Raw genomic sequence first — 13,715 nt, 5'->3', positions numbered from 1 at the left:
CCTTGCTGAGGAAGCTGAAGGTAAAGGTGATGGACTAAACCCAATTGAGCACCTGTGGCGCATCCTCAAGTGGAAGGTGGAGGAGTTCAAGGTGTCTAACATCCACCAGCTCCGTGATGTCATCATGGAGGAGTGGAAGAGGATTCCAGTAGCAACCTGTGCAGCTCTGGTGAATTCCATGCCCAGGAGGGTTAAGGCAGTGCTGGATAATAATGGTGGTCACACAAAATATTGACACTTTGGGCACAATTTGGACATGTTCACTGTGGGGTGTACTCACTTATGTTGCCAGCCATTTAGACATTAATGGCTGTGTGTTGAGTTATTTTCAGAAGACAGTAAATCTACACTGCTATACAAGCTGTACACTGACTACTCTAAGTTATATCCAAGTTTTAGTTCTATAGTGTTGTCCCATGAAAAGATATAATAAAATATTTGCAGAAATGTGAGGGGTGTACTCACTTTTGTGATACACTGTATATTCAAGAATTCCTTTTTGTCATTGGGTTACCAGCACATTACTACCCCCCATTATTATTACCCCCCACAGCAATGAGCTCAAATAACAATGCACAATAACTTTAAATCACATAATATATTACAAATTGGAGGCTGAAATATCAGAATCAGGCATCATTTCCTCTGTTTTTCTCCCTTTGTTGCTACTTTATGTTTTTAGATTGTATTTTCTTTGTCCTCTTCAGGATTAATCCATGTCGGAGATGAGCTTAGAGAGGTCAATGGCATTCCTGTGGAGGGCAAGACACCTGAGGACATCATTCAGCTTCTGGTGCGTGTATAGGTGGGGATGGGGGGGCATATGTGTTCAAATGGGCTGAGCTTTATGAACTGTAATAATGATTAGTAAACATGAACAATGCCATAATACCCGTTTTGTGTTTTTTGCAGTCCCAGTCACAGGGTGCCATAACATTTAAAGTAATACCAGGACCTGAGACGGAGGGTCCAGTCAAAGAACCCAAGGTATGCAGCAACACAACACAGAACACTGTACTGTACTTAATAGGAAGGACAGAATGCAAGCTGGGGTTATTTATTCAGTCGAAGGACGTTGTAGCTCAGATATACTCAGATACTTAGGATTGAGAAAATTGACAAAATGACCGTTCCATAGCTGACTAGTTTTTTTTTATATCATATTCCTGACCAGTGTTAATTTTGACAGCACATTTAGATTTAGTCTTAGTCATAGTCTTAGTCATTGACTAAAATGTCATTTAGTTTTAGTCATAATTTAGTCATCTGAATTGTTTTAGTCTAGTTTTAGTCGACTAATTATCATAAGAATATATTCGACTAAATCTACAGTCGATTCAGTCGACTAAAATATAAAGGGTGTAAAATGTAAATGCTTTTTCATCAGTTCCCTTGAATTATTAAAATTTTTTGACCAGTTATGGAATATTATTAATGTTTGAATGTGCAATACACACAAAAACAGATTTAACTTATTTCAAACAACATCTTTATTTACCTGACCTTGCTTATTGAGCATAACAATAACAACATATTAATGACCAGTAGGCCTGCTCTGCCTGAAAAATATATGCATTGTTCATAACAAATTGCATATTACATTCTTTATAAAACTGGGTACCGTAAAAGCAGCTGTGACATTATGTTGCCATTATACTGCCAGCAGTGCCAGATGTTTCAGATTTGTTGTGTTTTTACCCGAGATGGCCCCACATGGTTTACACATCATCTTGTTTTTCACGACGTCAGATGAGAAATGTGTCCATATATCGGCTCTCCTCTTTCTCCCTGTTGACATTGTCGAGTTAATCTAGTTCCATGAGTTCACAGGCTAGTCTGGTCTTCCCGGGTTTAGATCAAATTTGTGCAAGTGTGGTCTTACTGCAAAAGAGATTAGTACTGATTGGATGGCTACCCGGCTTGTCCCGCCTCTCCACATACGCTAAAGTAGTTATGATTGGATCTCTTCCTAACTTGTCCCTACCTTCCACAAAACTAAATCAGTTATTGGATGTCGTCCCTGCCAAACATTTTTGTCTCGTTTTTATTCGTTGATGAAAGTGTCGATTCATTTTGTCATAGTTTTTATCCTTTTATGTAGTTTCTATTTAGTTATCGTCTCGTTTTTGTCATGAAAAAAAGGTTCGTTGACGAAAACTATGACGAAAATCATTCATCAACGAAATTAACACTGGTCCTGACATCAGGCTTTGTGTATTACTGTGACTAGTAGACATCTGGTCATGATGTTTATTTTATATTAGTGTTTCGTGCTCACTGGGTAGCCACATACTGCTCAGTGTCTGTGTTTCCCAGTCTCTCAGTTCTCACAACATTACCCACTTCAGTTGAAAATGTATGGTCTGTTAGACTTCCCAATTTGAAAGCACACATTTATGATTTCCATTAAAATGCACCATTTGATGGCCGCTCAGGTGGCGCAGCGGTAAAAACACACCCTGGAACCAGAGCTGGGATCTCCAATACATCATATCGAATCTCAGCTCTGCCTACCGGCTAAGGCTGAGCGGCCACATGAACAACGGTTGGCCTAAGCCGGATGGCGTCTCTCTCCCAATTGCAATTACGACTCTGCTGGCTGATTGATTGTGCCTGCACAGAGATGAGAGAAGAGTGCTCTCAGGGTGTGTCTCTCCATACACAACGCTGAGCTGCACTGCTTTCGTCAAAGTGTAGGTGATAAAATGCATACGGCATGGTGCCCACTTGTCGGGGGGGTGTGGGTTAGCTTCATTCTCCTCAATCAGAGCATGGATCGGCATTGGTGGAGAGGAAGCATGATGCAATTGGACGCACTAAAAGAGAGCAATAGGGGAGAAAATGCACAAAAAAATGCACCATTTGTCTTTATCCTTTTACAGTACTTTGTAATGGTATTACTTCCACCCATTTGTATTTCTGTCTTTTATTTTTCCTTCTTCCTGTTTCAGATTTATGTAAAGGCTTTGTTTGATTATGATCCAGACGATGACATGGCAATTCCATGTATGGAAGCCGGCATGTCCTTTAAGAAGGGTGATGTGCTGCGAGTTATGTGCCAGGATGATGCTACTTGGTGGCAGGCCAGAATTGAGGGCACCGCTAACCCTCGTGCCGGACTAATTCCCTCTAAACAGTTTCAAGAGAGGTCAGTCAACTCTTTTCAACTTTTTCCTCCACCGTTCTGCAATTCTTAGAAATCATTATTGTAACAAATGGTTCAGTGTACTAATTCGGGCGGCACAGTGGCTTAGTGGGTAGCACTGTCGCCTCACAGCAAGAAGGACCTGGGTTGGATCCCCAGGTGGGGTGGTCTGGGTCCTTTCTGTGCGGAGTTTGCATGTTCTCCCCGTGTCCGCATGGGTTTCCTCCGGGTGCTCCTGTTTCCTCCCACAGTCCAAAAACATGCCACCAGGCTAATTGGAAACACTGAATTGTCCTATAGATACCTAGCCGCTAGATGCACAAACCAGTGCATTGTAGTGCCGGTCCCAAGCCCGGATGAATAGGGAGGGTTGAGTCAGGAAGGGCATCTGGCGTAAAAACTGTGCCAAATCCCACCGGCGACCCCTAACGGGAAGAAGCCGGAAGTGCCGACAAGGCTGAGGAACAAGAAGAAGAGGTTCAGTGTACTAACTCCATACTGCATGTTAATGTCATCAGTCAAAAATGTCAAAAGACCCATAAATCCTGCTCATTCTTTCACTCTTCTAGTCTATATGTTTGTGACAACAAAAGGTAAAAGGACATTTATATAACACAAATTTAACATTCTCGTTTATACACCAATCAGCCATAACATTAAAACCACCTCGCTGAAATCTACATTTCAGTGCAGGTAAATTTCCAACATTTGATTCCAGTGGCACTTCTCGTCTACTATTACCATGCCACTATACAATGTATGATTGTCTTAAAGCAAATGTTTTATTGTAAAACAGAAGTCTTACTGGGTCGCCACACACAACCCACAAACACAAACCAGTTGCTGATTAAAAGAACAAAATCTGGTGCAACAGTAAAACATTTGCCCTATAGATGTACATCAAAGTTCAAGTTCCAACAATGGCCTGCTGACCTTTCCTGTCGGCCGTATAAGAGCTTATTTATTGTATATACAAGTAATGGCCCAATTTAAGCATTAGCTACAGCCTAAGATGATGATTCGGCTTGATTTATTTCTCTCAAAGGAAGCACATCATCACACACCCTTTTAGACCGAAAGCGGTTGTGTGTGTGTGTGTGTGTGTGTGTGTGTGTGTGTGTGTGTGTGTGTGTGTGTGTGTGTGTGTGTGTGTGTGTGTGTAGAAACTCTGCTGGTGGATTAGAACTAACAGTACATGCTCTCTCGCTCTTGTGTGGGGGCCTGGTCTTTTTGCCAAAATACTTTGGATTTTCATGCCTTTCTGGCCAGGAATAAGTAATAGGTGATCTACCTTAGCCACTTTGTGCATGGAAAAATTACACATCACTGATGCGCTGATGGTCTGTGGGATTTTACTCATAAAATGGAACTATTTAAAACATTTATACACTTCAGATCTATGAAAAAACTTCAGTCAGGTATTATATGTAGTGTGGATACAAGCCATATTGTACTATAAAACCTCCAAATAACATGATACATGGTACACAACTCTAAATGTGGATGTACAAAAACTATTCAAAAGTTAAATAAAGATGCCCCAAAATCGTCCTAAAATTATGCACACAGGAACGACCCAGTTTGACTCCACCAGAAAAATGTTGAAACACAAAAACAATACTGTACATTAGGAAACAGTAGTGTTCAAATTAACACTGCTATAAGAAGTGACATTTAGGGAAGTAACTGAAGTGAACTAGCATTCGAGTGGAGCTGCACTCTATTATGCTAGCCCACCACCACTGAGCTATCGGCCAGCCTGGGGTTTAAACAGAAATGATTGGTTTTATATGAGGGGAGGTGGAGTGTCCAGTGTATTCCTGCCTTGCGTCCAGTAGTTCCTGGTGGAACCAGACCCACCGTCATCCTGACCATCATAAAGCGGTTGATGAAAATAAAAATAAATTGTTTTTCTTACTTCCTTTGACTTCATGGTGGTGGGTGTGCACACGTGGATTGGTGCATGAGCACAGAGAGCAGTTTTGACTTTTCCTCTTAATACAGTGGACCCTTGAGTTATGAACGGTTTACCATACAAACATTTCCGGTTATGAACGATCTTTTTCAACTTAACGTACGAACAAATTTCGGATTACGAACAGAAATTCACGAAACACGTCTCTCTCTCTCTGTGTGTATATATATATAGTGAGCGAACATTCGGACAGCGGACGGTGTTTTTCCGGTGTTTTCTTTATATTTTGTACAATTCTATATTAAAATGTTCCCAAAGAATGTGCAGAGAAAGTGCAGTGGCGAGAAAATGAAAAAAAAATCACTATTTGTTGTGTTGTACAATTACTCCTGCCAGTAGCTGTCACTGTGTATCAGCGGGGACAGTTAGTGAGTTTGAGTTTGAGAGAGAAGAAGGAATTCGGCTCAGTCTTTCTTTCGTGCAATTACACCTACAAAATACAGTACAATACTGTTAAAATAAAGAAGGGAATAATAGAGAAATATGAGAGTTATTGTTGTTTCTGGTAGATACATTTTATATAAAAAAAAGAAGGAAATGTATTATGGTGTATGGTACAGCACACGTACTACACTGAAATGTGATGTGTGTTATGTACAGTACTATTGTGTATTGTTGTTCATTATTGTTTATTACAGGAATGTATATTCTATAATTTAAGATTTAAGGGATAATATACTTATTTATACGTATTTATGACAAAAAAGACCATTTAAGACATGAGAAAGGTTAGGTAAGGGGTGGTTTGGGAGGTCTGGCACAGATTAATTTTATTTACTTTACTTCTTATGGGAAAAATAGGTTTAACTAACGAACATTTTGACTTAAGAACTGCCCTTTGGAACCAATTAAATTCGTAAGTCAAGGGTCTACTGTATGTATGTATATGAACATTTTCACAACTTTTTTAGGAATTAAAAGCTCTTGATGGAATTTAGAATCCAATCAGATCATTAAAATGTTGTATAAGAGGTACTGTGTATAAAGAGGACTTAAAAGTGTTAATAAAGTCAGTGTGGTTAAACAAAATTATAGATTTATTTATCATGATTGTCTTTTTAAATGTCCCGTCTTCTTTCTGTCTCTCAGGAGGTTTGCACTCCGCCAAACCATGTCCAACCCTCAGCCTCAGAAGGTCTCCAGAAAACCATGTAAGTTCTTAAAACTATATACAAACATCTGTACACATAACAAGAAATGTGTACTGACTCATACTTTATGAAACCCAGTACTCACAAAGTCCTCACAAACCTCTGTGCACACACACACACACACTCACACATACATATACATACATTTGTTCTTGACTGATTGCATTTTGTTTTTGCAGTATAGCACTTAAACAATAGGCACCCTTCACTGTGCAGTTGAACAGAGATCCAATCCAGACCATTATAAAGCAAGCCAATCGCAATATTAGAAATTAAAAACAGCCCTGCAATGGGCTTCAGGCAGATTGTTGAGTTTTATTATTACACTAGTAATTAATTACAGGGTAGCAACATGCAGAAGAGCGGTGAACAGTATCAGTTGTGCTGAAAACTTTCAGCACGTACAGATTTACAGTTAAAAGAACATTGTAAAAGAAAAGGGTCTTAACCTGAGCATTGACAATGAATTGACAATAAATTGACAACTTGTTTCTGGTTTATCCAAAGTAGTTGGGCACATGTGCATCGTTCACCCACAAAAGAGTCACCCGTATAGTCGCTGGCCGCATCTTTTCATCTGCTTTTAATTAAGCCTTAGAGAGAGCTGCATCACGTTCGTAGAAACACACTTAACTCTTGATGTCATAAACTGTTAGTGCATTGATGACATTTTCCTCTCATACCAGCACAGCCAGTCGTGCCTGTGTGCGAGTGCATGGCCAGTCAGCAGCATAGCTGAGATTTGAACTAGAATCCATGATGTGTTAGTGCATGGCTGGTGTGGATATTAAATTGCTTGTTTAAATGGATCTCTAATTTCTGTATGTTGTAAGATTTATTTTTTTTAAATAGTGTTTTAGACCTCTGTTTTTTATCTTTACTCATTACCTCATTTCCACAGCACTGCTATGCTCCTGCCTTCTTTAGTTACATAATAAAGCAAGTTTGGGTGTGTAGAGTGTGTAGCACTTTTTTGCTGTTAAAGGTTTGGACTTAAGGTTCATACAGTTTTTGGTTAAGCACTGTAAAAACATAACTACTGAATTAAACAGCATGTGGTTTCTACAGTATCTTTGTGGGTTTGATTTACAAAGTTGACCTCAACCTGAATACAGTGCGCTTACAACCGGTCTAAAAATAACATGCAATTTACTGAGAATGTAGCCAATCATACAAACTGCCCATGATGTCTCCTTCTATTTTCACTCACCTTTAGTAAATGCAAAAAACTTGATTTTACTTTTCTAAATGAGTTTATTTAGGAATAGAGTAGAAACAGCAATAAACTGACCAGCAACATATAGGGTGAGGGGACAGTTATATATATTATTTCATTTTGGCGCTACTATTATTTTATTCCTGGACCGGTATCATTACTCTGGCTTTTTTTCTCTTCAGTAAACATGAGTCTGGTAATGGTTATAATGCAGTTTTTATTGTCCTCTTTTATGTCTTCTTTATCTTAACCTGTGGTTCGGGTTTCTCTTGCTTGAGTTTGGCTTAGCAAATTTCCTCCTTTTTTCCTCATTTGCCCCGTATCCCCTTTTTGCCCCATTATCCCACTTTGTTTAAATGTGCCAGAGAGACTGGTTTCACTTTAAACTGTCTTTTTGCTGCACAGTCAATCAGATCAGATCCACACTGACCGCTCACATCCATGTGTGATATAGGAGAGTCATTAAGAGCACTTTAGCTCTAAATTGCTTTCACTTTCAGTGTTATAAATGGTCGTAAGGGAAGTCGTACCTTTAGTGGTGGTTATTGCTGTTTATCCAGCACTGGCATTTCCCACAATTTAGTGTGACAGTTGTTTTGACTGAACTGTACCTGTACCGTGCAGCAGGGTCATGAGGTGTGCTTTGCTTGTGTGTAAGGAGAGACTGGGGTGACTGTAGGTGCTGTTTGGTACTTGCTTTGATTTGACTTGTTTTGATTTGCGTGTATTTAGTGGAATTAAGAACATGTGAATGGGAAAAGTATTTTAAAGTGGCTTTAAATGTTTAGCTGTCTTTAAAATGTACAGGCTTACACAGTGATGTGCACGCTCTGTTATCCTGTGTTTTGACCACAATGGTTTCATTACAGCTGCAGTTTGATCTAAACGGTCATTTGTAGTTGTTTATGTGTAGAACTTTATGTTGTAATTTAGGGATGTCCCGATCACGTTTTTTTGTTTCCGATCCCGATCCCGATCTTTAATTTTGTTCCCGATCCGATACCGAGTCTCAAACCGATACTTGTATTTTCTAGATATTGTCTTAACTAGATAATACTGTTCACACAGTGCACACTTCAAGTACATTACAGTTATTCAAATTAATCCAATGTATATGTTTAACAACTGAATAGATCTGCAGTGCTGTAGGAAAAAAAATTGCCTGCATCCAAGCTATTGCTTAATGTTCTTTTATTTTTACAAAATAAAAGTTAACAAACTTAGTGCAGCATTGTAGTAGTAAAACTAGAACACTCGAAATGAAGTGAATGTTCTTTTTGAGGAAAATCAGCATCTCTGCCGTGTTAGCAGACAGCCGGTTCCTCTTCTCATCATATAACAATAAACTCGCTGTATTCGACTGAGTGTTTATTTTTTAGGTGCCGTATCAAATTGGTAGTAATTGTAGATCGTTTGGTTAAATGATAACGTTTGTAACTGTAACAAATTTTTCTGTGGTTGTTTTGTGACAATGGTTTGATGGACGTTTCTACGCAAAGTGAGTGTGTTTTGACCCTTTGGGGCTTCCATAGTGCATGGAATAGCGTGCTTGGCTAACGCGATGACTCTAGCTGTCCGCTATTTGGTACCATAACAGAAGAAGTTAATAAAGTGTTATGCTCCCGACAATTTGTGAATATACCGTGTATTTATTTCTTTATTAAGCAAGTGCATCACTACGACGCTCGGTTACATAACTAAGCCAATCAGAGTGCTTGATACTGAGATGTTGTTCAGTCTTGTAACACGTAAACTCGTAAAAGCTGTATGTTATGGTCCTGAAGTTTTCATACTCGGATTAAAAGTTATTGTTTTGTAAACCGGTGCAATCCTTGACTCACACACCATACAAACAGTAAAATTCTACAGCTCTGCTTTGCAGACATTACACTTCGCTGTTGGACTTGTTTCACTTTCCAATTAAAAGTATTTCCACAGAGCGGACATGCTGACATAAAACAAAGGATCGTGCTTAGGATCGGCTTTATTAAAGCCGATACCGATCAGTTAAAAAATGCCTAGATCGGCCCCGATTCCGATCTTTGAGATCGGATCGGGACATCCCTATTGTAATTTAAAGATACCTGAGTGTCCAGAATTTATAAAGATTGTGGGGCGTGCAGTGGTTAAGGTACAAGTCTATTCATCTGTAGGACACTGGTTTCAGCCCCACCACTGCCAGGTTGCAACTGGTGGGCCTATATATATTGAAAAACATATATATTCAGTGCTATATGATTCAGTGCTGTTCATTGCCTTAAAACTAGACTGAAATGTATGTAAAATACTGTTACTACTTAAACATGGTAAAAGCTGAGAGTAAACAACCTTTTCCAGTAGTTTTTATGTGAATGGCAGTTTGGAGATCAAAAGTTACTGTTAATTGCAGTATCAAGGTTATGCTTTTTAAGCAAAGGTGTAACTACCGCATGTTTAAAAATGGCAGGAACCACACCAGTGTTTAGGAAGGTATTAATAATATTCTGAATAGTAGGTTTTAAAAAGAGTGTCCCTAACCAACTGTGGGGGCATCACATCAAGCGGAGAGGTTGTCAGATGTGACTGAACAATCCATTCACTCCTCCACACAGTCTGTCCTCACTCAACATCTGTATATCCTTTTGGAGTCACCCCTGTTCTGGTTCTAAGAGATCAGGATTCACATTCCATGGGATCCATCCGCATGTCTGTATCCCGGGCAGTCCAGTAGAAACACTTAACCAGACTGCCTGAGAAGCGCCGACACATTAAGTCATTCCACAGCACCTCGCCTCTAAACATCCAGCAGCAACACAGACCTGGCACCAGAGACTGACTGAGAAAGATGGAAAACAAACGCAGATGAAAACAGTCGGAGACGAGAAGTAAAAGCTGGAAAAGAGATCAACCCCCACAATGCAATTAGGGAAGAAGTTATGGAAAAATCTTGTGCATAACTTCCTCCATTTTTTGAATGATGTAAAAACATTAAGTTTTTTTTTTTATCATATAAGCTTATCTTAACTACCCACAAGTCAAATCCCTTAAAGCAGGTGAAAAAAAACAATGTTCAGCAATTTAAACAGCAGTTGTTTTGAAACTCCAAAGCTCACCTACTGCAAATGGGTGTAATAAATACAGTGGTGTAAAGAAAACCTAATTGTGTATTTCTTATTGCCTGTTCTTGCATATTTAATTTGTGAGCTGCTAGTCAGTTTATGTAGGTTCCAATTAGCGGAGTGTTACAACCATTATTCACCATGTTAAGCTCTCCAAGCTGAACAATGGAAGGACTCTGTTTTGGCTAGGTCTTTGACTTGGTGTAACTGTACATGGTGATTTGTTTTTAATTTTTTGACATGGTACATTGTGATTTGTTTTTTTGGGGAAGAAAAATTGGATTTTATGTTCTATTAAAAGATCTGTGTCCAGGCTGCCATAGGGTTATTTTCTTTAATTTTAGAACAAAATATTTTGCTTATCTTTATTTCAACCTGAGCCGCAGTGGGTTGAAGTAATATATGTCCATGATTTTCTACATTAAGACAGAGTGCGGTGTTTTGGCAGATCAGCTATAACATTAAAACCACCTCCTTGTTTCTACACTCAGTGTCCATTTTATCAGCTCCGCTTACCATATAGAAGCACTTTGTAGTTCTACAATTACTGACTGTAGTCCATCTGTTTCTCTACATACCTTTTTAGCCTGCTTTCACCCTGTTCTATAATGGTCAGGACCCCCACAGGACCACCACAGAGCAGGTGACACTGACATGGTGGTGGTGTGTTAGTGTGTGTTGTGCTGGTATGAGTGAATCAGACACAGCAGCGCTGCTGGAGTTTTTAAATACCGTGTCCACTCACTGTCCACTCTATTAGACACTTCTACCTAGTTGGTCCACCTTGTAGATATAAAGTCAGAGACGATCGCTCATCTATTGCTGCAGTTTGAGTTGGTCATCTTCTAGACCTTTATCAGTGGTCACAGGACGCTGCCCATGGGGTGCTGTTGGCTGGATATATTTTTGGTTGGTGGACTATTCTCAGTCCAGCAGGGACAGTGAGGTGTTTAAAAACTCCAGCAGCGCTGCTGTTTCTTATCCACTCGTACCAGCACAACACACACTAACACACCACCACCATGTCATTGTCACTGCAGTGCTTAGAATGACCCACCACCCAAATAATACCTACTGTGTAGTGGTCCTGGGAGAGTCCTGACCATTGAAGAATGGCATGAAAGGGGGCTAACAAAGCATGCAGAGAAACGGATGGACTACAGTCAGTAATTGTAGAAGTACAAAGTGCTTCTATATGGTAAGTGGAGCTGATAAAATAGACAACGAGTGTAGAAACAAGGAGGTGGTTTTAACTTGGTGTATATCGGTGTATATCGACTGGCCACAACTGAAATGGGTAATAAAATGCCAGTGCACCTGCCCTGAACTGGAGAAACACAGATATTCCATACCAAAACCAGTGACCCGTGTGTGCCCTTGTATAGGCACAGACACATGCTAATTGAAGAGAACATGCTGTCTTTGCTTTATTTAATAGCTCTGTAAGGATTTCTCCTCTATAAGTTTTGATCTTACAAGCCACCAGTGCACTTCCAAAAAAGAAATTTCTGATTAACTTAATTTATTATTGTTTTTAGTTTTGAAGGCAGCCCAGGACTAAATGTAATTTTGAGTTAAACTACTTTGAGCAACTTGTGGATTAACCAGATTGGAACAAGTTAGTGCAGCGTACCTGATGTAATTTAATACCCCAATACTCAGAACTAAGGCACACACACACACACACACACACACACACACACACACACACTTCTGTTCAGGATGGTTTGACTTACAGAGTGTTTCATTTGCATCCCAGCTTAGGTCCCTTATTACGTGACCCTATTAAGTGAACAAGCTGTAAAGAATGAAGGATTTCTCTGCAGTAACACGACTGCTCAGCTCCATCAGGGACCGTGGAGACTGTTATTAGGAACAGATCACTAAATTCTCTTAAACTCTACTCCTTTGTACATAATTTTCATACTCACTTCATCTCTGTTATCTTGCATCATATGTACAGTACACTGATCTGCCATAGTTCTACAATTACTGACTGTAGACCATTTGTTACTCTACATGCTTTTTTAATCTGCTTTCACCCTGTTCTTCAATGGTCAGGACCCCTACAGAGCAGGTATTATTCAGGTGGTGGATCATTCTCAGCACTGCAGGGACAATGACATGGTGGTGTTGTGTTAGTGTGTGTTTTGCTGGTATGAGTGGATCAGACACTGCAGTGCTGCTGGAGTTTTTAAATACCGTGTCCACTCACTGTCCACTCTATTAGACACTCCTACCTAGTTGGTCCACCTTGTAGATGTAAAGTCAGAGACGATCACTCATCTATTGCTGCTGTTTGAGTTGGTCGTCTTTGAGACCTTCATCAGTGGTCACAGGACGCTACCCACAGTTGGCTGAATATTTTTGGTTGTTGGACTATTCTCAGTCCAGCAGGGACAGTGAGGTGTTTAAAAACTCCATCAGCGCTGCTGTGTCTGATCCACTCATACCAGCACAACACACACTAACACACAACCACCATGTCAGTGTCACTGCAGTGCTGAGAATGATCCACCACCCAAATAATATCTGCTCTGTAGTGGTCCTGGGAGAGTCCTGACCATTGAAGAACAGCATGAAAGGGGGCTAGAAACAGAAACACATAATTTTTTATGGTAAGTGGAGCTGATAAAATGGACAGTGTGTGTAAAAACAAGGAGGTGGTTTTAATGTTATGGCTGATTTATTTATTTATTTATTTATTTATTTTTAAACAATTTTGTTCCTTTTTTGTCTTATAGCTGGTTTAAGAAAAAGTTTCCGGCTTAGCAGAAGAGGAAAGAAGACCAATAAGTCTATGTATGAATCTAAAAAGAGTGATCAGTATGACACTGCAGATGTCCCAACTTATGAAGAAGTGGCCTCTTATCACAAAGCACCTGGAGCAAAATACAGACTCATCGTTCTGGTTGGTAAGTGTCACATCTTGTGTGTCTTTTTGTATAGAATTTTAAAAATGCTTAAACAATTTCAACTCATTTCAGTTTGACAAGGACGTATGTGTATGACAGGAATAATAATCTTTGCTGTTTGGTAAATGATCCAGTACAAGAAGTGTAGGATTTACATAGAGCATAACTTGACTCTCTGTATGGCTGTCTATGAAAATCCACTGCTGTCTTGTGTA

At 39.6% G+C, this 13,715-nt stretch overlaps 1 protein-coding gene across 1 annotated transcript in view; it reads left to right on the top strand.

The window, feature by feature from the left end:
- The window catches only part of mpp7a (MAGUK p55 scaffold protein 7a), a 56,963-nt gene that overhangs the window by 25,093 nt on the left and 18,155 nt on the right, over positions 1-13,715 (top strand). Inside the window, exons 6-10 of the mRNA XM_063003616.1 lie at positions 708-793; positions 913-987; positions 2,952-3,148; positions 6,210-6,271; positions 13,330-13,500. Of these exons, the coding sequence (XP_062859686.1) occupies positions 708-793; positions 913-987; positions 2,952-3,148; positions 6,210-6,271; positions 13,330-13,500 (591 nt within the window). The remainder of the gene's footprint in view (positions 1-707; positions 794-912; positions 988-2,951; positions 3,149-6,209; positions 6,272-13,329; positions 13,501-13,715) is intronic.

Source organism: Trichomycterus rosablanca, chromosome 10, assembly GCF_030014385.1.
Source record: "Trichomycterus rosablanca isolate fTriRos1 chromosome 10, fTriRos1.hap1, whole genome shotgun sequence".
NCBI lineage: Eukaryota > Metazoa > Chordata > Actinopteri > Siluriformes > Trichomycteridae > Trichomycterus > Trichomycterus rosablanca.
This window is presented reverse-complemented; position numbering and strand designations above follow the sequence as displayed.